The sequence below is a fragment of the Neoarius graeffei genome, chromosome 6, assembly GCF_027579695.1.
Source record: "Neoarius graeffei isolate fNeoGra1 chromosome 6, fNeoGra1.pri, whole genome shotgun sequence".
NCBI lineage: Eukaryota > Metazoa > Chordata > Actinopteri > Siluriformes > Ariidae > Neoarius > Neoarius graeffei.
The window spans coordinates 28,038,667-28,065,332 of record NC_083574.1 but is presented as its reverse complement, the minus strand read 5'-3'; the positions used below and the strand labels follow the sequence as shown (position 1 = coordinate 28,065,332).

The window sequence follows — 26,666 nt, the reverse complement described above, 5'->3', positions numbered from 1 at the left end:
GGTGAAGTTGTAGAGAGGCCCTGGCAGCAGTGGAGGTGCAGGAGATAGAGGGGGTGGTGGGCTGGAGCTGTAGTGTGTAGTCATGGGGGATGTTATCAGGACAGTCCCATTGTCTTTCAAAGTGACAGTAGAACTCATTCAGTTGGTTGGCCAGGCGCCAGTCGTTAACAGAGTGGGGGGCTGAAGGTTTGTGATTAGTGATCTGTCTGAGCCCTTTCCAGACAGATGGCGAGTTGTTGACTGAGAACTGGTGCTGGAGTTGCTCAGAGTACAGATGTTTAGCTTCCCTCACTGCCTTGCTAAATCTGTTCCTAGACTCTTTAAACCTGTCCCTGTCTCCACTTCTGAATGCTTCTTCCTTTTGCCGCCTGAGCTGTATGATCTTATCTGTGAACCAGGGTGTCATTATTATAACTCGCCCTGGTTCGTGATGGAATGCAGCAGTCCTCACAGAAGCTGATGTAGAATGTCAGCCTCTGTGTACTCATCCAGACTACTGGTAGCAGTTATGAACATATCCCAGTTTGTACAGTCCAAGCATGCCTGAAGGTTCTCCTCAGCCTTATTTCTTCACATCTTAGATGCCCTCACTGCAGGTTTCCTCAGCTTTAATTTCTGCCTGTAAGCAGGAATCAGGTGGACCATGACATGGTCAGAGTGGCCTAGTGCAGCACAGGGGATGGTGTGATAGGCATTATTGACTGTAGTGTAGCAGTAATCCAAAATATTCTCCTCTCTGGTCAGGCATTTAATAAATGGTTTGTATTTTGGTAGTTTGTGGCTGAGGTTACCTTTGTGAAAGTCACAGAGGACAATAACTAGGGAGTCTGGGTTAGTCTGCTCCACACCCAGTGTCTGACTGGCCAGCATGCACTGTGCATTCTGCATGTTGGCCTGCAGTGGAATGTAAACACCAACCAGAATGAATGAAGTGAACTCACACGGGGAGTAGAAGGGTTTACAATTAATAATAAATGATTCCAGGTTGGGAGAACAGAGTTTCAGGATCACTGACACATCACTGCACCAACCACTGTTTACATAAAAACAGATTCCACCACCCTTTGTTTTACTGGAGAGATCAGTGTTACAGTCCACTCTGAAAAGCTGGAAGCCAGCCAGCAGCAGTGCAGAGTCCAGAATGTCTGCATAGCCACGCCACGTCTCGTCTTCTTCCGCTTATCCAGGGCCGGGTCACGGAGGCAGCAGTCCGAGCGTGGAAGCCCAAACTTCCCTTTCCCCAGACACCTCGGCCAGCTCCTCGGGAAGAACACAGAGGCGTTCCCAGGCCAGCCGAGAGACATAGTCCCTCCAGCGTGTCCTGGGTCTTCCCCCAGGGCCTCCTCCCGGGGGGACATGCCTGGAACACCTCCCCAGGGAGGCGTCCAAGAGGCATCCGAAAGAGATGCCCGAGCCACCTCAGCTGATTCCTCTCGATGTGGAGGAGCAGCGGCTCTACTCGGAGCTCCTCCTGAGTGACTGTGCTTCTCACCCTAAGGGAGCGCCCAGCCACCCTGCGAAGGAAACTCATTTCGGCTGCTTGTATCCGCAATCTTGTTCTTTCGGTCATTACCCAAAGCTCATGACCATACGGGTAGGTGAAAGTCGGAACGTAGATCGACCGGTAAATCGAGAGCTTCGCCTTTTGGCTCAGCTCCTTCTTCACCATGACAGACCGGTAAAGCGACTGCATCACTGCGGAGGCCGCACTGATCCGCCTGTTGATCTCACGCTCTATCCTTCCCTCACTCATGAACAAGATCCCGAGATACTTAAACTCCTCTACTTGAGGCAGGACTTCACCAACCTGGAGAGAGCAAGCCACCCTTTTCCGGTCGAGAACCATGGCCTCAGACGTGGAGGTGCTGATTCTCATCCCAGCCGCTTCACACTCGACTGCAAACCACCCCAGTGCATGCTGAAGGTCCTAGTTTGAAGAAGCCAACAGGACATCATCATCTGCGAAAAGCAGAGATGAAATCCTGTAGCTCCCAAACAGGATTCCTTCTGGCCCCTTGCTACGCCTAGAAATTCTGTCCATAAAGATTATGAACAGAACCGGTGACAAAGGGCAGCCCTGCCGGGGTCCAACATGCACTGGGAACAGGTCTGACTTACTGCCGGCAATGCGAACCAGACTCCTGCTCTGTTCATACAGGGACCGGACAGCCCTTAGCAAAGAGCCCTGAACTCAATACTCCCGAAGCACCCCCCACAGAATACTACGAGGGACACGGTCGAATGCCTTCTCCAAATCCACAAAGCACATGTGGACTGGATGGGCAAACTCCCATGAACCCTCGAGCACCCTATGAAGGGTATACAGCTGGTCCAGTGTTCCACGACCAGGACAAAAACCGCATTGCTTCTCCTGGATCCAAGGTTCTACTATTGGCCGAATTCTCCTCTCCAGTACCCTGGAGTAAACCTTCCCTGGGAGGCTGAAAAGTGTGATTCCCTTATATTTGGAGCACACTCTCCGGTCCCCTTTCTTAAAAAGAGGGACCACCACCCCAGTCTGCCACTCCAGAGGCACTGTCCCTGACCGCCACGCAATGTTGCAGAGGCGTGTCAGCCAAGACAGCCCCACAACATCCAGAGACTTGAGATACTCGGGGTGGATCTCATCCACCCCCAGTGCCCTGCCACCGAGGAGCTTGCTAACCACCTCAGTGACTTTGGCTTGGGTAATGGACGAGTCCACCTCTGAGTCATCAGTCTCTGCTTCCTCAATAGAAGACATGACAGTGGGATTGAGGAGATCCTCGAAGTATTCCTTCCACCGCCCGACAATGTCCCCAGTTGAGGTCAACAGCTCCCCACCCACACTGTAAACAGTGTTGGCAGAGTACTGCTTCCCCCTCCTGAGGCGCCGGACGGTTTGCCAGAATTTCTTCGAGGCTGACCAATAGTCCTCCTCCATGGCCTCACCGAACTCCTCCCAGTTCTTGCTTCCGCAACTGCCCGAGCTGCGGCACGCCTGGCCTGCCGATACCCATCAGCTGCCTCAGGAGTCCTGGAGGCCAACATGGCCCGATAGGACTCCTCCTTCAGCTTGACGGCATCCCTTACTTCCGGTGTCCACCACTGGATTCGGGGACTGCTGCCACGACAGGCACCGGAGACCTTGCGGCCACAGCTCCGAACAGCCGCGTCGACAATGGAGGCAGAGAACATGGTCCACTCAGACTCAATGTCCCCTGCCTCCCTCGGAAGCTGGGAGAAGCTCTCCTGGAAGTGGGAGTTAAAGACTTCCCTGACAGAGTGCTCAGCCAGATGTTCCCAGCAGACCCTCACCACACATTTGGGCCTGCCAGGTCTGTCTGGCTTCCTCCTCCGCCAGCGGATCCAACTCGCCACCAGGTGGTGATCAGTTGACAGCTCAGCCCCTCTCTTCACCCGAGTGTCCAAGACATAGGGCCGGAGATCAAATGAAATGATAAAGTCGATCATCGACCTCCGACCTAAGGTGTCCTCATGCCACATGCACTTATGGACACCCCTATGCTGGAACATGGTCTTCGTTATGGACAAACTGTGACTAGCACAGAAGTCCAATAACAAAACTCCACTCGGGTTCAGATCGGGGAGGCCGTTCCTTCCAATCACGCCCCTCCAGGTGTCACTGTCATCGCCCACGTGAGCGTTGAAGTCCCCCAGTAGAACAGCGTTGGAGTCCCCAGTCTGAGCACCTCTCAGTACCTCTCCCAGGGACCCCAAGAAGGCGGATACTCTATACTGCTATTCGGCCCGTAGGCACAAACAGCAAGAGCCCTCTCCCTGATCCTAAGGCGCAGAGAGGCGACCCTCTCGTTCACTGGGGTAAACTCCAACACATGGCGGCTGAGCTGGGGAGCTATAAGCAAGCCCACACCAGCCCGCCACCGTTCACCATGGGCGACTCCAGAGAAGTGGAGAGTCCAGCCCTTCTCGAGGAGCTGGGTTCCGGAGCCCAAGCTGTGCATGGAGGTGAGCCCGACTATCTCTAGCCAGTACTGCTCAACCTCCTGCACAAGCTCAGGCTCTTTCCCCCCCAGGTCCTAGGTGGCAGGCCAGACTAAGAGCAGTTCACCAAAACCCTATGGATAAAATAATATCAAGGACCGTGACGTCACCCAGTATGGCGCAGCCGGGGCCCTACCCTGGAGCCAGGCCCGGGGTTGGGGCTCGTATGCGAGCGCTTGGTGGCCGGGCCTTTGCCCACGGGGCCCGGCTGGGCTCAGCCCGAAGTGGTGACGTGGGCCCGACCTCCTGTGGGTTCACCACCCACAGAGGAAGCCGTAGGGGGCTGGTGCAGTGTGGATTGGGCAGCAGTCAAAGGCAGGGGCCTCGATGACCTGATCCCCGAACACAGCGGCTAGCTGTTGGGACATGGAATGCCACGTCTCTCTGAAGCATAAAACAAAAGACAAATGAAAGTCCCTGTTTCTCCCCACCAGCAGTTGGAGTTTGTCCAGTTTGTTGCACAACCACCGCACATTGGAGAGAAATAATGCAGGTAGTGGAGTGCGAAGAACGTGCCGACAGAGGCACACGAGCAAACCAGTGTGTTTTCTTCTCCTCCCATGTCTCGCTGAGTGAGCAAAGGTGAGTGCACCTTTAACCGGAATGTCCAGTAATTCCATGGAAGACACCAGAAATGTTGGTAATAAGTCCACTGGCGGGGCGGCACGGTGGTATAGTGGTTAGCGCTGTCGCCTCACAGCAAGAAGGTCCTGGGTTCGAGCCCCGGGGCCGGCGAGGGCCTTTCTGTGTGGAGTTTGCATGTTCTCCCCGTGTCCGCGTGGGTTTCCTCCGGGTGCTCCGTTTTCCCCCACAGTCCAAAGACATGCAGGTTAGGTTAACTGGTGACTCTAAATTGACCATAGGTGTGAATGTGAGTGTGAATGGTTGTCTGTGTCTATGTGTCAGCCCTGTGATGACCTGGCGACTTGTCCAGGGTGTACCCCGCCTTTCGCCCGTAGTCAGCTGGGATGGGCTCCAGCTTGCCTGCAACCCTGTAGAAGGATAAAGCGGCTAGAGATAATGAGATGAGAAGTCCACTGGCACTGTTCCCCTGATGTTCACGAGCTCTTCTCTGGTGAAAGAGATTTGAGTATTGCAGCAGTGAACTGAGTTTACAAACAAAATAAGAAAACAATGCGCACCACTGAGGCAGCCATCCATGGTGCCATCTTGGTGACAATATTAATGTGACAGTATTAATGAGATGTAATCTAATAATAGTTTTTACATTGTGAAAAAGACAACATTTCATCAGTCTGAAAAGCACACTTCAAATAAGCCCTTACGGGATGTCACCACCATAGAAAGAGAGGCAGAAATTTGTACATGTGAATAGGATTACAGTGCCAGTACCTGAACTTCATATTCACCACCTCCTCCGGGTTTGCCATCTCCAAGGACATCATACTGCAACAGACACACACACACACACATACATACACACACACACACACATATATATATATATATATATATATATATATATATATATATATATATATATATATATATACACACATACACACACAGGAAAAGTTCTAAGACAAATGGAAAAAATATTTATGAAAATAAAGCTATTTAAGTCTAAACACTTCTGCAAGTAATGTGTCCATCAGAGAATTCCTTCTTTGTATTCGTTTTTTGAATTATTTTGAAATCCTTTTGAAATTATAATATCTGTCTTAGAACTTACTGACCTACTCATATGTAATATGATAGTGTATATAAAATGCATATTTGTACATTGACAGTTATTGGGTTTTTTTTTTTTCCAGCTGCAAGCACAGTACCTTGGAGTTGAAATTAAATTATGCATATGAGCTCACAGTGCAGTTTCAGCTTTAAACTGAGGATATTCGCATCCAATGTGTAATGACAACACTTATGTATTATCTCCACCCCTTTTTAAAGGACAAACAATTATAAATTACATCTTTTTTATTAAGTCTTTTTATACTTGGTTGCAAATTCTTTGCAATCAAGGATTGTCTGAAGTCTGGAACCCAAAGACATCACCAGATTCTTGGTTTCTTCCCTGGTGATGCTTTTCCAGATCTTTCCTGTAGGTGTCTTCAGATCCTGCTTGTTTTGGGGGCATTTTGCCTTCAGAAATAGACATGCATGCTCATTTGGATTTAGGTTAAGTGATTGACTTCGCCATTGCAAAACCTTCCACTTTCTTGCCTTGGGTTGTTTTCAAGTATGCTGCAGGTCATCATCCATCTGCACTGTAAAGCACTGTCCAGTGTGTTTTGAAGCATTTGGTTGAATATGAGCAGGTAATATAGCCCTGTAACACTTTAATATAGCCCTATAACACTTTCATCCTGCTGCAGTCAAATCAACAATAAACACAAGGGAACCAGTTCCACTGATAGCCAGACATGCCCATCAGATGAGGTGGTATACCTTGGATCATGGGCATTTGCCCATGGGATATTGTTCCAGAACTGTACTTTTTTTCTTTTTTTTTCTCCTTTTTTGGGGGGAGGGGGGTTGGTTGGTTGGCAAAATCTTCCTGTTTTTGAGGCTTCCCAATGGTTTAAATCTTGTGTTCAATCCTCTGTATTTACTCTGGTGAAGTATTATTTTTATTGCTGAGGGTGTTTGTGAGCTGGCCAGCTGTTGTTGGTTTTTTCTTCTCCAGGTAAAGAATTCTTCTGTCATGCATGACAGTTGTTTTTTGTGGTATTCTGGGGCTTTTTTATGTTCCTGAGCTCACCAGCAGATTCTTTCTGTTGAAGAATGTGCCAAATAGTTGATTTCACCACACCTAATGTTTGCTATTTCTCTGAGGGGTTTGTTTTGATTTTTCAGCCTATTGCCTTGCTTCACTGGCAGTGACATCATATTGAGGGCAACAGATTCCAAAAGCAAATGCAACAGATGAAATCAACTGTAGACCTTTTATTTGCTTACTTGTAAGTGAAAAAAATAGGGTAATAACACACATCTGGCCATGGAATAGCTGAGCAGCCCATTTTCCTTTAAAAAGGGGACATATAAAAATGCTGTAATTCTGACATTGTCCACCCAATTTTGATGTGCATACCCTCAAATTAAAGCTGAAGGGCTAATTTTCTACTCCAATATAGCTGTAATCAATGACCATGTTATCTATACATTCATATCACTGAAATATGTACATGAAAAACAACAGGAAATGCACCTTTTCAAACATGGCATCATATTTCACATAAGCCAGCCAATTTGTTTGAATCCACCGTTGGGCCAAATCAAAGGCAAGATCTTTGGCATCTGCCGAGTCAAGTTGTGACAGACCTGAGTAACAAGAGAAGATGGTGACTTTAAAAATCAAGCTGCATACCTAATGTCCTTAAAGCTAATCCTAAAATATGCTTAGCTTTTTTCTCCATCAAACCTGGGGCTACATAGCCAATCTGACTGTCTAGCCTACAACATGACTTTTGCACTTGTTGTACATCACTCTGGATAAAAGTGTCTGCTAAATGCCATGTAATGTAACATCCTGGTCAACTATTGTATTTGCATCCATCTATTACACAATTAAGTATTTTGTTGCACTGCACCTCCCAATTGTCCTATAAGTTACTTGTTTCATTCTTTTATCATTTTCACCTTTTGGAATAGTGAAAAGTTATTTTTGAATTGAACATGTATAGAGACATGGTATGTATAAATAGTCAGGAATGTATACCAATATAAAATAAAACTGCAAGTGGCAATCTGCATTGTCCAAACACTGTGTGCAAATAGCAGCCCCTATGGCCAATTGTCAAAAACTTCCATAAAACACATACAGTACTTCTGAAGTGTTTTGATATTAGCTCACAACTTTTAACTAATGTTAGCTCACAATTAGCCAGTCTTTTGAAATGTCTGCTGAAAGCTGATTGGATAATAGTGGTCATGTTTTTCAAATAACCCAATCATTAGAAATATGCTTGCAGGTTAGAACAACGATGCTCAAACAGATTTATGGTTTCTAACAAACAGTTACTTGAACTTAGCCCTGCCCCCTATTGATGACCATGCCACAGATTTTACAGCCTCAGCATCTAGCTTTGAACATGACTTTCAAGTTTTATCTGATTCTGTCCAATGAATCATGAACCCTGAAAAAATTTATATGTAATGATCATAATGTTTCAAAATCTCGACAAAAGGCTCCAAGTCTTTTAACACCAATTTTACATCTAAAAATCCTAGGACTAGTTTGCAAAAGAAAGCTTGTAACTTAAATTTGAATGGGCAAGGCTAAATAGTCCAAAAGGCACATTTTTAATACTTGTAACACTAAATTAAGGAGGGAAAAGGAATTTTCACTGTCCACCATATTTTACAAGACATATACAGTAGTTTTTTTTTATTAAAAAAATGTGATTTGCACCCACCAGTGACCAATATACTTCAATTCTTCCATAAACTGGTCTGACTCAAGTTAGACTCGAGAGCTGTGAGGTACCAACACTACCCACTACACCACCAGGCTGCCCTGGCCCTGGAATTAAGAATTAAAATTTGCATTATATTAAATTAAATGAATATCTATCTATCTATCTATCTATCTATCTATCTATCTATCTATCTATCTATCTATCTATCTACTTTTGGCTGCTCCAAATTAGGGGTCGCCATAGCAGATCTTTTGTCTCCATTGCTCCCTGTCTTCCGCATTCTTCTCTACCACACCTGCCACTTTCATGTCCTCTTTCACCACATCCATGCATCTCCTCTTTGGCCTTCCTTGTTTTCGTGTGCCTGGCAGCTCCATCCTCAACATTCTCCTTCCAACATACTCTGCATCTCTTCTCAGGATGTGCCCATACCATCTCAGTCTCATCTCTCTTAGCTTAATTCCCAAGCTCTCCACATGTGCTGTCCCTCTGATGTGCTCGTTCCTTATCCTGTCCAACCTCATCATTCCCATTGCAAACCTTAACATCCTCAACTCCGCCACCTCCAACTTTGCCTCCTGTCTCTTCATTAAGGGTACAGTCTCCAATCCATACATCACAGCTGGTCTCACAAACTCTTTAGAGATGGTTTTGTAACCTTTTCCAGCCTGATGAGCATCAACAATGCTTTTTCTGAGGTCCTCAGAAATCTCCTTTGTTCATGCCATGATACACTTCCACAAATGTGTTGTGAAGATCAGACTTTGATAGATCCTGGTTCTTTAAATAAAACAGGGTGCCCACTCACACCCGATTGTCATCGATTGAAAACAACTGACTAATTTCACATTCAAATTAACTGCCAATCCAAGAGGTTCACATACTTTTGCCACTCACAGATATGTAATATTGGATAATTTTCCTCAATAAATAAATGACCAAGTATAATATTTTTCATCTCATTTGTTTAACTGGGTTCTCTTTATCTACTTTCATCTTGTGTGAAAATCTGATGTTTTAGGTCATATTTATGCAGAAATATAGAAAATTCTAAAGGGTTCACACACTTTCAAGCACCACTGTATATCACCATGCATCACCACCAAAACACCAAAAAAAAGTTGGGACTGGAGCATGTTTACCACTGTGTTGCATCACCTCTACTTTTAACAACACTCTGTAAACATTTGAGAATTGAGGATACCAAATGCTGTATTTTTGAAAAAGAAATGTTGTCCCATTCTTGCCTGAAATACAATTTCAGTTGCTCAACAGTTTGGGGTCTCCTTTGTAGTATTTTGCGCTTCATAATGCATGAAAAGTTTTAAATGGGAGACAGGGCTGGACTGCAGGCAGACCAGTTTAGCACCCAGACTCTTACTACGGAGCCATGCAGTATTAATATGTGCAGAAAGCAGTTTGGCATTGTCTTGCTGAAAGAAGGAAGGCCTTCCCTGAAAAAGATTTTGTCAGGATGGCAGCATATTGCTCTGAAAAGTGTATATATCATTCAGCATTAATGATGCCATTCCAGATGTACAAGACACCCATTTCATGTGCACTAATGCACCCTCATACCATCACAGATGCTCGCTTTTGAACTGTGCACTGATAAGTCGGATGGTCCCTCTTCTCTTTAGCCTGTAGGACATGGTGTCTATGATTTTCAAAAAAGAATTTCTACTTTTGATTCATCAGACCTCTGGACAATTTTCTACTTTGCCTCAGTCCATTGTAAAAGAGCTTGGGCCCAGAGAAGGTGGTGGTGTTTCTGGATATTGTTTATATATGGTTTAACTTGCATTTGTGGGTGCAGTAATTAACTGTGTTCACAGATGATGGTCTTCTGAAGTGTTCCTGAGCCCATACAATGATTTCCACTCCAGACACACGTCTGCTTTTAATGCAATGTTGCCTGAGGGCCTGAAGATCACAGGCATCCAATATCAGTTCTCAGCCTTGTCTCTTGCATACAGAGATTTATCCTCATTCTCTGAATCTTTTAATGATATTATGTACTTTTGCAATTTTAAATTGAGGAACGTTATTCTTAAATTGTTGCACTGTTTGCCCACACAGTCTTTCACAGGAGTGGTAAACCCCTTGTCATCTTTACTTCTGAGAGACTCAGTCTCTCTGGCATGCTCTGACCTGTTGCCAATTAACCAAATAATTTTTTTTTTTTAGCATTACACAACTTTTTCAGTATTTTTGTTGCCCTGTCCCAACTTTTCTGAAATGTATTGCTGACATCAAATTCAAAATGAGCATATATTTTTCAAAAAACAATACAATTTCTCAGTTTCAACATTTGATGTGTTGTCTTTGTATTATTTTCAATTAAATTTTGGGTTTCCATAATTTGCAAATATTCACATGGTTTGTGTTTTACACAGTTTCCCAACTTTATTTTGGAACTGAGTTTATATATAAGAATTTTCTGTAGCTTTTTGTTTATTTTTGCAGATCTGATCCTTCATATTTCCCTACCGTCTATGAGCATGTGCTGGAGTGGAGCCCAGGCATTAGGCATGTCCCATTGCTGGCCACTCTGACTCAGAGAGGTGGGAACACCATTGGGGTAGTCAAGACCACCACTCCCCTATTCAGAGAGAGGGAGAGAGAGATTTATGCAAATTAAATACAATTTTTCTATGACAAATGCACATTAAAATGGCATTTCACATACATTTGGACTTAGAGTTTGACAGAGTTTCAGACTAGAAAAGCATAGTGACAGAACACTAAAAAAAAAAAATCACTCTGATATAGTGCACAATCAAATCTTCATGACCTGCCTATCAGAGAAACATTCCTGGCTATCTAAAGAGAAACACACATGCCAGCAATGCAGGCAAAACTCAACTAAAATACAGTCCCCTTTGAAAATATTAGAATGGCATTTCTAGAAGACACATTTGAGTTTGAGATCAAAAGATACACATGTAAAAATTTCTACATCTAGATGTGTTAACTTTGAACATGGCAGCTTTTGGTTAAACCCACACATTTTTTTTCAAATGAACAAAAATATTGGAACATGTGATTGACAGGTTTCAGTCCATGTGTGTCATGTTAGATTGCCTGATTAAACCAGAGGTCTTTAATCTTATGTACAAATGGCCACTGTAGTTGCAGGCTTCTATTCCAACCAGGCAGGAGCCACACCTGATTCCACTTGTTTAATCGGTTCTAACAGAAGAGTGTAGCAGATAGCTGTTGGCTTCAAGAGAGCCTGACATGACCACTTTCCACTGAACATCAATTGCACCCCCATGGAGATCATCAAGAGCACCAAATTCCTTGTTCAACTGGCACAGAATTTCACCTCATCCCTCAACACCAACTCCATAGCCAAAAAAGTCCAGCATCATATCTAATTTGAAGAAAGAAGAAACCTTTATTCGTCACATGCACACTGCAAGCACAGTGAAATTCATCCTCTGCATTTAACCCATCTGAAGCAGTGAACACACACACACACACACACACACACACACACACACACACACAGAGCAGTGGGCAGCCCAGAGCACCCGGGGAGCAGTCAGGGGTTCGGTACCTTGCTCAAGGGCACCTTAGCCCAAGGCCACCCCACGTCAACCTAACTGTATGTCTTTGGATTGTGGGGGAAACCGGAGCACCCAGAGGAAACCCACGCAGACACAGGGAGAACATGCAAACTCCACACAGAAAGGCCCTCACCGGCCGCTGAGTTCGAACCCAGAACCTTCTTGCTGTGAGGCACCACCGTGACGCCCAATTTCTGCAAAGGCTGAGAAAAGCCCTTCTCCCACCCCCATCCTCACAAGATTCTTTAAAGGATATGGGACATGGATTTTTACCTGGGCATAATTATGTATAAAGGACATAAGAAATGCCATCTAAATCACTGCAGGGCATCAAAAATGTGAAAATCATCACATTATTGGGTCATTCCATGTCAGATCACCCAATGAGTTAAACCCTACCTCCTCCAAATTCAATGAAAATTGGTTTATAGGTAAATCCTAGCCAGAAAGCCAAATTTTCTAATTTTAGCAAAATCGGACCAACGGTTTTTGAGATATCGTCATTTCTTTTTTTCACTTTTTCGCGAAAATGGGCGTGGCCGCCAAATTTCAAAGTGCTGTATCTCGGCAACCAGTTGTCCGATTTTCAAAAATAAAGTAAATTTGTGAAGGGGAGATCATAAGGAATCTAAATACATCATTAGTTTTATCTTTTATGTGATATATCTCATCATGACCTTTTGACCTATATTTTGACCTTGAAATTGACAATTTGGGACAAATGACCCCGCGACGACTTTTCCTGAAAATTGTAGCCCAACATGTTGCCTACAACATATGAAGAAACTGGAGAGGTAATGTTTTTCATTTTGAAGCAGCATCAGTTTGAAATGTGCATTACCACAGCTAAAAGTCCTACTCCTGTACATTCTATGTACATCCGTACACACAATTCAACACATTTCACACATTATATGCTTACCACATGGTTAACATGTTCTCTGTCTTTCATGTCTGTATTTCTTTGATGCAGGAAGTTGTTAAGCTGCATCATTAGGATGCAGTGCTTTGCACAGCAACCTATGGGCTCCCCTAGGGGAGCCCATAGGTTGCAGTGCAAAGCACTGCAACTATTGTTCTTCTACGCGTTTCTTCTTCTTATATTTATTAGAATGCAGTGCTGCAGCACAGCAACCTATGGGCTCCCCTAGGGGAGCCCATAGGTTGCAGTGCAAAGCACTGCAACTATTGTTCTTCTACGTGTTTCTTCTTATTAGGATGCAGTGCTGCAGCACAGCAACCTATGGGCTCCCCTAGGGGAGCCCATAGGTTGCAGTGCAAAGCACTGCAACTATTGTTCTTCTACGTATTTCTTCTTCTTCTTCTTCTTCTTATTATTAGGATGCAGTGCTGCAGCACAGCAACCTATGGGCTCCCCTAGGGGAGCCCATAGGTTGCAGTGCAAAGCACTGCAACTATTGTTCTTCTACGTGTTTCTTCTTCTTATATTTCTTATTATTCCTACGCAAATTTTGATTTCGAATAACTCAATAACCGTACGTCGCACACAGACAAAGAATATATCAAAACGTGCGGCTCGATCGGACTCGCTATGCTATTACTTTTCTCTACAGATTACGATTTTTTCGCGACGTAGTCGCGAAAAAATCGTCCAAAAAAACCCCATTCATTTCTATGGAATTAATTGAAAAAAAAGCACTTTTTCAACGTTTTTCAAACGTCCGCTGCTCTGGCATGCTTTCACCTAGAGACGTGATTCAAACTCTAAAACGTAGGAAAACTTCTCCTCTGTGGATCTGGCATTCAACTTTTCTGCTAGGTTCTACACTTTCGGATCAGTCCCAGCTCAAACGCCATGTGGGTTCTGGGAGAAAATCCGGCTTTTGAATGGGTGTCTATTGCGTTACACACCAGTGGACCTCGTTAAGCTCAGAGTGGAGAGAGGTTAAAAAAAAAAGGTCAAACTTTCTCGCTTAAACTGTGTTTTCAGCCACAAATTTCACTCTACAGACATGATTTTCTCAAAACTAGTAGGAAAACTTGTCCTGATTCACACAATGTGTCTACCTAAACGATAGGATTTACGGTTTTTGAATGACAAGCGTCAAACTGAGGACAGGGCAGCTGACAGGCTTCATTGAAACCCATTGTAAACGTGAGTGAAAAGTCACTCGTTTTTAAATCGCTCTAGTGTCGTTATTTTCAAGAGTACAAACAAAAAAATACATCATTTTATTCAGGAGACCCTTCTAGCGCTCACTGTGAAAGAATTTTGTGAATAGCTGCTTCCGTTGTCGAGTTATTTGTCATTGTTCGAGGTCTGGTCCGTAGTAAAACACAGCACAAAATTCAAGACCTTGTGTGTCTTAGCTCATTGACACGCATTATAAACGGGATAGAAAAGTCATTCGTTTTTAAATCGCTCTAGTGTCGTTATTTTTAAGAGTACAAACAAAAAAATACATCATTTTATTCAGGAGACCCTTCTAGCGCTCACTGTGAAAGAATTTTGTGAATAGCTGCTTCCGTTGTCGAGTTATTTGTCATTGTTCGAGGTCTGGTCCGTAGTAAAACACAGCACAAAATTCAAGACCTTGTGTGTCTTAGCTCATTGACACGCATTATAAACGGGATAGAAAAGTCACTCGTTTTTAAATCGCTCTAGTGTCGTTATTTTAAAGAGTACAAACAAAAAAATACATCATTTTATTCAGGAGACCCTTCTAGCACTCACTGTGAAAGAATTTTGTGAATAGCTGCTTCCGTTGTCGAGTTATTTGTCATTGTTCGAGGTCTGGTCCGTAGTAAAACACAGCACAATATTCAAGACCTTGTGTGTCTTAGCTCATTGACACACATTATAAACGTGAGTGAAAAGTCACTCGTTTTTAAATCGCTCTAGTGTCGTTATTTTAAAGAGTACAAACAAAAAAATACATCATTTTATTCAGGAGACCCTTCTAGCACTCACTGTGAAAGAATTTTGTGAATAGCTGCTTCCGTTGTCGAGTTATTTGTCATTGTTCGAGGTCTGGTCCGTAGTAAAACACAGCACAATATTCAAGACCTTGTGTGTCTTAGCTCATTGACACACATTATAAACGTGAGTGAAAAGTCACTCGTTTTTAAATCGCTCTAGTGTCGTTATTTTAAAGAGTACAAACAAAAAAATACATCATTTTATTCAGGAGACCCTTCTAGCGCTCAGTGTGAAAGAATTTTGTGAATAGCTGCTTCCGTTGTCGAGTTATTTGTCATTGTTCGAGGCCTGGTCCTTCATAAAAAAAACAGTAGAAAACTCCAGCCCTTGTGTGTCTTAGCCTCACCTTAGCCGCCCACTTTATTAGGAACACTTCTGTTCGTACATACAAACTACAAACACTCTTCTTAGAGTTTAGAGTTTATTTTATTTTTAAAAGGGACAGTGCACAAATTAAACATTATCCTTGTGGTAAGGACAGATGTCTGTCCCAGGTTATAGCAGTACATGCTAATTTCCGCCTGTAGTCACTTTGTTCATACTCTTGAATAGCTCTTTTTCATGACGGCTGCTGTCTCAAGCACACACATAATCATTGCATTGAAACATCATTGCGGGTCACACATTCACGGCCAGCAAACATGCGTGACCGAATTGCTTCGCGCACTGCATCCTCTCACAATTTCCCCCGGGGAATTGTCCGGTCTAGTTATTAGGATGCAGTGCTGCAGCACAGCAACCTATGGGCTCCCCTAGGGGAGCCCATAGGTTGCAGTGCAAAGCACTGCAACTATTGTTCTTCTACGTGTTTCTTCTTCTTATTCTTATTATTCCTACGCAAATTTTGATTTCGAATAACTCAATAACCGTACGTCGCACACAGACAAACAATATATCAAATCGTGCGGCTCGATCGGACTCGCTATGCTATTACCTTTCTCTACAGAATACGATTTTTTCGCGACGTAGTCGCGAAAAAATCGTCCAAAAAACCCCATTCATTTCTATGGAATTAATTGAAAAAAAAGCACTTTTTCAAACATCCGCTGCTCTGGCATGCTTTCACCTAGAGACGTGATTCAAACTCTAAAACGTAGGGAAACTTCTCCTCTGTGGATCTGGCATTCAACTTTTCTGCTAGGTTCTACACTTTCAGATCAGTCCCAGCTCAAACGCCATGTGGTTTCTGGGAGAAAATCCGGCTTTTGAATGGGTGTCTATTGCGTTACACACCAGTGGACCTCGTTAAGCTCAGAGTGGAGAGTGGTTAAAAAAAAAGGTCAAACTTTCTCGCTTAAACTCTGTTTTCAGCCACAAATTTCACTCTACAGACATGATTTTCTCAAAAGTAGTAGGAAAACTTGTCCTGATTCACACAATGTGTCTACCTAAACGATAGGATTTACGGTTTTTGAATGACAAGCGTCAAACTGAGGACAGGGCAGCTGACAGGCTTCATTGAAACCCATTGTAAACGTGAGAGAAAAGTCACTCGTTTTTAAATTGCTCTAGTGTCGTTATTTTTAAGAGTACAAACAAAAAAATACATAATTTTATTCAGGAGACCCTTCTAGCGCTCACTGTGAAAGAATTTTGTGAATAGCTGCTTCCGTTGTCGAGTTATTTGTCATTGTTTGAGGTCTGGTCCGTAGTAAAACACAGCCCAAAATTCAAGACCTTGTGTGTTTTAGCTCATTGACATGCATTATAAACGGGATAGAAAAGTCACTCGTTTTTAAATCGCTCTAGTGTCGTTATTTTTAAGACTACAAACAAAAAAATACATAATTTTATTCAGGAGACCCTTCTAGCGCTCACTGTGAAAGAATTTTGTGAATAGCTGCTTCCGTTGTCGAGTTATTTGTCATTGTTCGAGGCTTGGTCCATAGCAATTTACAGCAGACACCTGATAAAATCTTGTGTGTGTGTCTTAACCTGCTCAGGCCTGTCACCATGCTTACTGGCTTCAGTAAGCGAGCACAGAGGGGAGGGGGGCGGCTGTCTCAAGCACACACATAAATCATGGCATTGTAGCTTCATAGCAGGTCACACAACCGTACGTCGCACACAGACAAACAATATATCAAAACGTGCGGCTCGATCGGACTCGCTATGCTATTACTTTCCTCTACAGAATACGATTTTTTCGCGACGTAGTCGCGAAAAAATCGTCCAAAAAAACCCCATTCATTTCTATGGAATTAATTGGAAAAAAAGCACTTTTTCAACGTTTTTAAATCGCTCTAGTGTCGTTATTTTTAAGACTACAAACAAAAAAATACATCATTTTATTCAGGAGACCCTTCTAGCGCTCACTGTGAAAGAATTTTGTGAATAGCTGCTTTCGTTGTCGAGTTATTTGTGATTGTTCGAGGCCTACTCCTTAGCAAAACAGCAGACACCTGACATAATCTTGTGTGTGTGTCTTAACTCTCCTGTTCAGGCCCGTCACCATGCCGATTGGGGCCAGTGACGGGGCAGAGGGGGGCTGCTGTCTCAAGCACACACACAAATCATGCTCAAAATTTCAAACTTAAACTGTTTTCAGCCACAAATTTCACACTACAGACATAATTTTCTCAAAAGTAGTAGTCACACTTGTCCCAAAAAAACCCCATTCATTTCTATGGAATTAATTGGAAAAAAAAAGCACTTTTTCAAACATCCGCTGCTCTGAGAAACTGAGAAGAGGGCAGCCGACAGGCCTCACCTTAGCCGCCCACTTTATTAGGAACACTTCTGTTCGTACATACAAACTACAAACACTCTTCTTAGAGTTTATTTTATTTTTAAAAGGGACAGTGCACAAATTAAACATTATCCTTGTGGTAAGGACAGATGTCTGTCCCAGGTTATAGCAGTACATGCTAATTTCCGCCTGTAGTCACTTTGTTTATACTGTTGAATAGCTCTTCTTCATGACGGCTGCTGTCTCAAGCACACACATAATCATTGCATTGAAAGATCATTGCGGGTCACACATTCACAGCCAGCGAACATGCGTGACCGAATTGCTTCGCGCACTGCATCCTCTCACAATTTCCCCCGGGGAATTGTCCGGTCTAGTTATTATTCCTACGCAAATTTTGATTTCGAATAACTCAATAACCGTACGTCGCACACAGACAAACAATATATCAAAACGTGCGGCTCGATCGGACTCGCTATGCTATTACTTTTCTCTACAGATTACGATTTTTTCGCGACGTAGTCGCGAAAAAATCGTCCAAAAAAACCCCATTCATTTCTATGGAATTAATTTGAAAAAAAGCACTTTTTCAACGTTTTTCAAACATCCGCTGCTCTGGCATGCTTTAACCTAGAGACGTGATTCAAACTCTAAAACGTAGGAAAACTTCTCCTCTGTGGATCTGGCATTCAACTTTTCTGCTGGGTTCTACACTTTCGGATCAGTCCCAGCTCAAACGCCATGTGGGTTCTGGGAGAAAATCCGGCTTTTGAATGGGTGTCTATTGCGTTACACACCAGTGGACCTCGTTAAGCTCAGAGTGGAGAGAGGTTAAAAAAAAAGGTCAAACTTTCTCGCTTAAACTGTGTTTTCAGCTACAAATTTCACTCTACAGACATGATTTTCTCAAAAGTAGGAGGAAAACTTGTCCTGATTCACACAATGTGTCTACCTAAACGATAGGATTTACGGTTTTTGAATGACAAGCGTCAAACTGAGGACAGTGCAGCTGACAGGCTTCATTGACATCCATTATAAACGTGATAGAAAAGTCACTCGTTTTTAAATCGCTCTAGTGTCGTTATTTTTAAGACTACAAACAAAAAAATACATCATTCTATTCAGGAGACCCTTCTAGCGCTCACTGTGAAAGAATTTTGTGAATAGCTGCTTCCGTTGTCGAGTTATTTGTCATTGTTCGAGGCCTGGTCCATAGCAATTTACAGCAGACACCTGATAAAATCTTGTGTGTGTGTCTTAACCTGCTCAGGCCTGTCACCATGCTTACTGGCTTCAGTAAGCGAGCACAGAGGGGAGGGGGCGGCTGTCTCAAGCACACACATAAATCATGGCATTGTAGCTTCATAGCAGGTCACACAACCGTACGTCGCACACAGACAAACAATATATCAAAACGTGCGGCTCGATCGGACTCGCTATGCTATTACTTTTCTCTACAGAATACGATTTTTTCGCGACGTAGTCGCGAAAAAATCGTCCAAAAAAACCCCATTCATTTCTATGGAATTAATTGGAAAAAAAAGCACTTTTTCAAACATCCGCTGCTCTGAGAAACTGAGAAGAGGGCAGCCGACAGGCCTCACCTTAGCCGCCCACTTTATTAGGAACACTTCTGTTCGTACATACAAACTACAAACACTCTTCTTAGAGTTTATTTTATTTTTAAAAGGGACAATGCACAAATTAAACATTATCCTTGTGGTAAGGACAGATGTCTGTCCCAGGTTAAAGCAGTACATGCTAATTTCCGCCTGTAGTCACTTTGTTTATACTGTTGAATAGCTCTTCTTCATGACGGCTGCTGTCTCAAGCACACACATAATCATTGCATTGAAACATCATTGCGGGTCACACATTCACGGCCAGCGAACATGCGTGACCGAATTGCTTCGCGCACTGCATCCTCTCACAATTTCCCCCGGGGAATTGTCCGGTCTAGTTCTTATTAGGATGCAGTGCAAAGCACAGCAACCTATGTGCAAAGCACTGCAACTATTGTTCTTCTACGTGTTTCTTCTTATTAGGATGCAGTGCTGCAGCACAGCAACCTATGGGATCCCCTAGGGGAGCCCATAGGTTGCAGTGCAAAGCACTGCAACTATTGTTCTTCTACGTGTTTCTTCTTCTTCCTCCTACGCAAATTTTGATTTCGAATAACTCAATAACTATACGGCGCACACAGACAAACAATATATCAAAACGTGCGGCTCGATCGGACTCGCTATGCTATTACTTTTCTCTACAGAATACGATTTTTTCACGACGTAGTCTCGAAAAAATTGTCGAAAAAAACCCCATTCATTTCTATGGAATTAATTGAAAAAAAAGCACTTTTTCAACGTTTTTCAAACGTCTGCTGCTCTGGCATGCTTTAACCTAGAGACGTGATTCAAACTCTAAAACGTAGGAAAACTTCTCCTCTGTGGATCTGGCATTCAACCCATTCATTTCTATGGAATTAATTGAAAAAAAAAGCACTTTTTCAATGTTTTTCAAACGTCCGCTGCTCTGGCATGCTTTAACCTAGAGACGTGATTCAAACTCTAAAACGTAGGAAAACTTCTCTGTGGATCTGGCATTCAGCTTTTCTGCTAGGTTCTACACTTTCGGATCAGTCCCGGCTCAAACGCCATGTGGGTTCTGGGAGAAAATCCGGGTTTTGAATGGGTGTCTATTGCGTTACACACCAGTGAAGCTCGTTAACTTAGAGTGGAGAGAGGTTGAAAATAAAGCTCAAACTTTCTCGCTTAAACTGTGTTTTCAGCCACAAATTTCACTCTACAGACATGATTTTCACAAAAGTAGGAGTAAAACTTGTCCTGATTCACACAATGTGTCTACCTCAATGACAGGATTTACAGTTTTTGAATGACAAGCGTCAAACTGAGGATAGGGCAGCTGACAGGCCTCATTGACACCCATTATAAACGTGACAGAAAAGTCAGTCATTTTTAAGTCGGTCTACTGTCCTCATTTTTAACACTACAGACAAAAAATTACATCAGTTTATTCAGGAGACCCTTCTAGCGCTCACTGTGAAAGAATTTTGTGAATAGCTGCTTTCGGTGTCGAGTTATTTGTCATTGTTCGAGGCCTGGTCCTGAGCAAAAAAACAGCAGAAAACTCAATACCTTGTGTGTCTTAGCTCTCCTGAGGCCCGTCGCAATGCCGACTGGGGCCAATGACAGGGCAGGTGGAGGGGGGGGGTTTTGCTGTCTCAAGCACACACATAAATCATGCTCAAAATTTCAAACTTAAACTGTGTTTTCAGCCACAAATTTCACACTACAGACATAATTTTCTCAAAAGTAGTAGTCACACTTGTCCCAAAAAACCCCCATTCATTTCTATGGAATTAATTGAAAAAAAAGCACTTTTTCAAACATCCGCTGCTCTGGCATGCTTTCACCTAGAGACGTGATTCAAACTCGAAAACGTAGGAAAACTTCTCCTCTGTGGATCTGGCATTCAACTTTTCTGCTAGGTTCTACACTTTCGGATCAGTCCCGGCTCAAACGCCATGTGGGTTCCGGGAGAAAATCCGGCTTTTGAATGGGTGTCTATTGCGTTACACACTAGTGAAGCTCATTAAGTCAGAGTGGAGACGGCTTGGAAAAAAAGCTCAAACTTTCTCGCTTAAACTGTGTTTTCAGCCACAAATTTCACTCTACAGACATGATTTTCTCAAAAGTAGTAGGAAAACTTGTCCTGATTCACACAATGTGTCTACCTAAACGATAGGATTTACAGTTTTTGAATGAGAAGCCTCAAACTGAGAAGAGGGCAGCCGAATGGCCTCATTGACACCCATTATAAACGTGACAGAAAAACAGCCTCGGTCGGCATGACACTTCACCTTAGCTGCCCACTTTATTAGGAACATTTCTGTTCGTACATACAAACTACAAACACTCTTCTTAGAGTTTAGAGTTTATTTTTAAAAGGGACAGTGCACAAATTAAACATTATCCTTGTGGTAAGGACAGATGTCTGTCCCAGGTTATAGCAGTACATGCTAATTTCCGCCTGTAGTCACTTTTTGTTTACACTCTTGAATAGCTCTTCTTCATGACGGCTGCTGTCTCAAGCACACACAATCATTGCGTTGAAACGTCATTGCAGGTCACACATTCACGGCCAGCGAACATGCGTGACCGAATTGCTTTGCGCACTGCATCCTCTCACAATTTCACCCGGGGAATTGTCCGGTCTAGTTAGGATGCAGTGCAAAGCACTGCAACTATTGTTCTTCTACGTGTTTCTTCTTCTTCTTCTTATATTTATTATTCCTATGCAATTTTTGATTTCGAATAACTCAATAACCGTACGTAGCACACAGACAAACAATACATCAAAACGTGCGGCTCGATCGGACTCGCTATCCTATTACTTTTCTCTACAGATTAAGATTTTTTCGCGACGTAGTCGCGAAAAAATCATCGAAAAAAACCCCATTCATTTCTATGGAATTAATTGAAAAAAAAAGCACTTTTTCAACGTTTTTCAAACGTCCACTGCTCTGGCATGCTTTAAACTAGAGACGTGATTCAAACTCTAAAACGTAGGAAAACTTCTCCTCTGTGGATCTGGCATTCAACTTTCCTGCTAGGTTCTACACTTTCGGATCAGTCCCGGCTCAAACGCCATGTGGGTTCTGGGAGAAAATCCGGCTTTTGAATGGGTGTCTATTGCGTTACACACCAGTGAAGCTCGTTAACTTAGAGTGGAGAGAGGTTGAAAATAAAGCTCAAACTTTCTCGCTTAAACTGTTTTCAGCCACAAATTTCACTCTACAGACATGATTTTCTCAAAAGTAGTAGGAAAACTTGTCCTGATTCGCACAATGTGTCTACCTAAACGATAGGATTTACAGTTTTTGAATGAGAAGCCTCAAACTGAGAAAAGGGCAGCCGAACGGCCTCATTGACACCCATTGTAAACGTGACAGAAAAACAGCCTCGGTCAGCATGACACTTCACCTTAGCCGCCCACTTTATTAGGAACACTTCTGTTCGTACATACAAACTACAAACACTCTTCTTAGAGTTTAGAGTTTATTTTATTTTTAAAAGGGACAGTGCACAAATTAAACATTATCCTTGTGGTAAGGACAGATGTCTGTCCCAGGTTATAGCAGTACATGCTAATTTCCCCCTGTAGTCACTTTGTTTATACTATTGAATAGCTCTTCTTCATGACGGCTGCTGTCTCAAGCACACACAATCATTGCATTGAAACATCATTGCAGGTCACACATTCACGGCCAGCGAACATGCGTGACCGAATTGCTTCGCGCACTGCATCCTCTCACAATTTCCCCCGGGGAATTGTCCGGTCTAGTTATTATTCCTACGCAAATTTCGATTTCGAATAACTCAATAACCGTACCTCGCACACAGACAAACAATATATCAAAACGTGCGGCTCGATCGGACTCGCTATGCTATTACTTTTCTCTACAGAATACGATTTTTTCGCGACGTAGTCGCGAAAAAAATCGCCCAAAAAAAACCCATTCATTTCTGTGGAATTAATTGAAAAAAAAAAACACTTTTTCAAACATCCGCTGCTCTGGCATGCTTTCACCTAGAGACGTGATTCAAACTCTAAAACGTAGGAAAACTTCTCTGTGGATCTGGCATTCAACTTTTCAGGATTTCAAGTGTATGCAACAAATGGATTCTTGACACTGAATAGATGTGTCATTACATAAAAAGACTAAAGACACTGGATTTTCCATATTGAGACTGATCATTGGCATATATCTTCTCTTGACTTTGTGAATATGTGATGTACATGGATAATACATGCTTTATGTACACAGAATACAGGGATGATCATTTTAGTGGCAAGTATGTCTCATTCTAATTGATATTGCTTCAAAATGAAAATTATTACCTCTCCAATTTTTTTATATGTTGTAGGAAACATGTTGGGCTACAATTTTCAGGAAAAGTCGTCGCGGGGTCATTTGTCCCAAATTGTCAATTTCAAGGTCAAAAGGTCATGATGAGATATATCACTTAAAAGATAAAAGTAATGATGTACGTAGATTCCTTATGATCTCCCCTTCACAAATATACTTTATTTTTGAAAATCGGACCACTGGTTGCCGAGATATAGCACTTTGAAATTTGGCGGCCACGCCCTTTTTCGCGAAAAAGTGAAAAAAAGAAATGGCGATATCTCAAAAACCGTTGGTCCAATTTTGCTAAAATTTGAAAATTTGGCTTTTCTGGCTAGGATTTACCTATAAACCAATTTTCATTGAATTTGGAGGAGGTGGGGTTTAAAATGTCTTTTTTTTTTGGGTGATTTGACATGGAATGACCCTATTCAAGTTTTTCTATACATCAGCGTAAAACAAGGATTTGTTAATGAGCTAGGTGGTCACGTGACCCATGACGTCACAAAAACTTTCCAAGGAGCCAGCGCTTGGGAATCTAATGTAAACAGGTTACCGAAATGGACACCATCGACAGTGATATTCCCGATGTTTCACAGAGATGTGAAGTTAGACCCTATCAATTCGAACCGATAGCTGGAAATTCACATGAACATGGATCTTGTCTTTACTCTGACGGGTCAGATGATTCTGAGAGTGAGAGTTCATTCAGCCCTCATGAAACTGAAAGCGGTCGGCTGGATAACACTTCCTGGTAAGTTAAAAACAATTCTGCTCAAAGGCTAATCTGTTGAAAGAAGTATTATTTTTGTATCATACATTGAAAGTTCATCATAGATCTAGCTAAAGTCCGTTGCAAGCTAGTTTTTTTTTTTGCTGATATTTTTCAAGATTGATTGAGATACAATGCTTCCAGAGTCCAAGATGAAAACATTCAAAATGGCGAAACGAGTCAGAATTATGATAATCAATAATTGATACACCCAAAATTATAATACTAATCCTTACCTCGGCTTTCAGTCGCTTAGCGCAGAGGTCTTCAACAGGGGGGTCGCGAAATCGCACCGGATCACTCATATCAACAAAAATATTCCTGCCCTGTCCCCTGGCCTCCATGCAGGGATGCAAACAGCGCGCTTTTCGGCGGATGCCGCCTTTTTCACGGCTGAATTGCGCAGATCCGATTTAAAAAAAAAAAAATAGCGATGTTGGTTCATGGAGCATGAGGCATGAAGTGTAAGGATGAGAGAGAGGCGGTTTGGGTCGGGAAGCTGCGCGCATTTGTGCAGCCTGGCGCAGGTGTGCACGGCTTCCCGATTTGAACTGTTTTTTTTTCCTCATCCTTATGCTTCCTGTTTCATGTTTCATGAATTAATATCGCTCAGTACCTGAGTATTAAATGTTGAAAGAATCCTCAGTGAAATGGTCCGAATACAGTTTGTGGGAAACAGTAGGTGCAAAGTTTTTTTTTCAACAGGTGTTCTGTAAAGTTGTCCTACCAAGCCTACTGCGCATGCGCAGGTGAGCCCACACTTTCCTCAGCTTCGGGTCCTTGGAGAATGCAAAAAAACTTACTCCAGGGCATTTCCCATTGGAATTATTGCAACCATAAGCAGCACAATACACCATGATGTCCAATGTATGATGTCCAATGTACTTTAAAGACTATAAAAACAATTTTCTTGTCATCCACTTCTCCATTCATCTACCCGGTTGTGCTGTGCCCGAAAGTTTTTGTGATGTATGATCACGTGACAGTGGCTCTTCCGGTTGCAAAAAATGCATATCGGAAGTCGAGCAGAAATGCCATATAATCACGAATATAACGATTTTGCTGAATTTAATAGATGATTTTGTATTTGTTGATGCAATTAATTCATATTTTTAATGGAAAGAAACTGATATAGCGTGCTTTTATGTTTCATGTCCCATATCCTTTAAAGGTTCTATCAAGAGCATCCTTAGCAGCATAGGGCACCACTTGCCAAGAGGTTGGTAGGATAGGGTGCAGGGGCTGGGAGGATGGGGAGATCCCCCTTAATAATACATACAGTAGTGCTTGAAAGTTTGTGAACCCTTTAGAATTTTCTATATTTCTGCATAAATATGGCCTAAAATATCATCAAATTTTCACACAAGCCCTAAAAGTAGATAAAGAGAACCCGATTAAACCAATGAGACAAAAATATTATACTTGGTCATTTATTTATTGAGGAAAATGATCCAATATTACTCACATATGTGACAAGAGTATGTGAACCTTTGCTTTCAGTACCTGGTGTGACCCCCTTCTGCAGCAATAACTGCAACTAAATGTTTCCGGTAACTGTTGATCAGTCCTGCACACCGGCTTGGAGAAATTTTAGCTCATTCCTCCATACAGAACAGCTTCAACTCTGTGATGTTGGTGGGTTTCCTCACATGAACTGCTCACTTCAGGTCCTTCCACAACATTTCAATTGGATTAAAGTCAGGACTTTGACTTGGCCATTCCAGAACATTAACTTTATTCTTCTTTAACTATTCTTTGGTAGAATGACTTGTGTGCTTAGGGTCATTGTCTTGCTGCATGACCCACCTTTTCTTGAGACTCAGTTCATGGACAGATGTCCTGACATTTTCCTTTAGAATTTGCTGGTATAATCCAAAATTCATTGTTCCATCAAGAAAAGCAAGCCATCCTGGCCCAGATGCAGCAAAACAGGCCCAAACCATAATACTACCACCACCATGTTTCACAGATGGGATAATGTTCTTAAGCTGGAACGCAGTGTTTTCCTTTCTCCAAACATAACACGTCTCATTTAAACCAAAAAGTTCTATTTTGGTCTCATCCGTCCACAAAACATTTTTCCAATAGCCTTCTGGCTTGTCCACGTGATCTTTAGCAAACTGCAGATGAGCAGCAATGTTCTTTTTGGAGAGCAGTGGCTTTCTCCTTGCAACCCTGCCATGCACACCATTGTTGTTCAGTGTTCTCCTGATGGTGGACTCATGAACATTAGCCAATGTGAGAGAGGCCTTCAGTTGCTTAGAAGTTACCCTGGGGTGGAGTCACGTGACGTCTCAGCGGCGATGCAGACGTGAAGTCTTGTGCTCGTGAAAGACCTACCCAAAACCATATTATAATTACTAAGATCTTTATTAGTACCCC

General features: G+C 42.7%; 1 protein-coding gene across 1 annotated transcript in view; it reads right to left on the bottom strand.

The window, feature by feature from the left end:
- treh (trehalase (brush-border membrane glycoprotein)) overlaps positions 1-26,666 on the bottom strand; it is a 111,238-nt gene that overhangs the window by 5,540 nt on the left and 79,032 nt on the right. The window contains exons 12-14 of the mRNA XM_060924325.1: positions 10,875-10,986; positions 7,175-7,287; positions 5,359-5,412 (exon numbers count right to left, since the gene is read on the bottom strand). Coding sequence (XP_060780308.1) covers positions 5,359-5,412; positions 7,175-7,287; positions 10,875-10,986 — 279 coding nt within the window. The remainder of the gene's footprint in view (positions 1-5,358; positions 5,413-7,174; positions 7,288-10,874; positions 10,987-26,666) is intronic.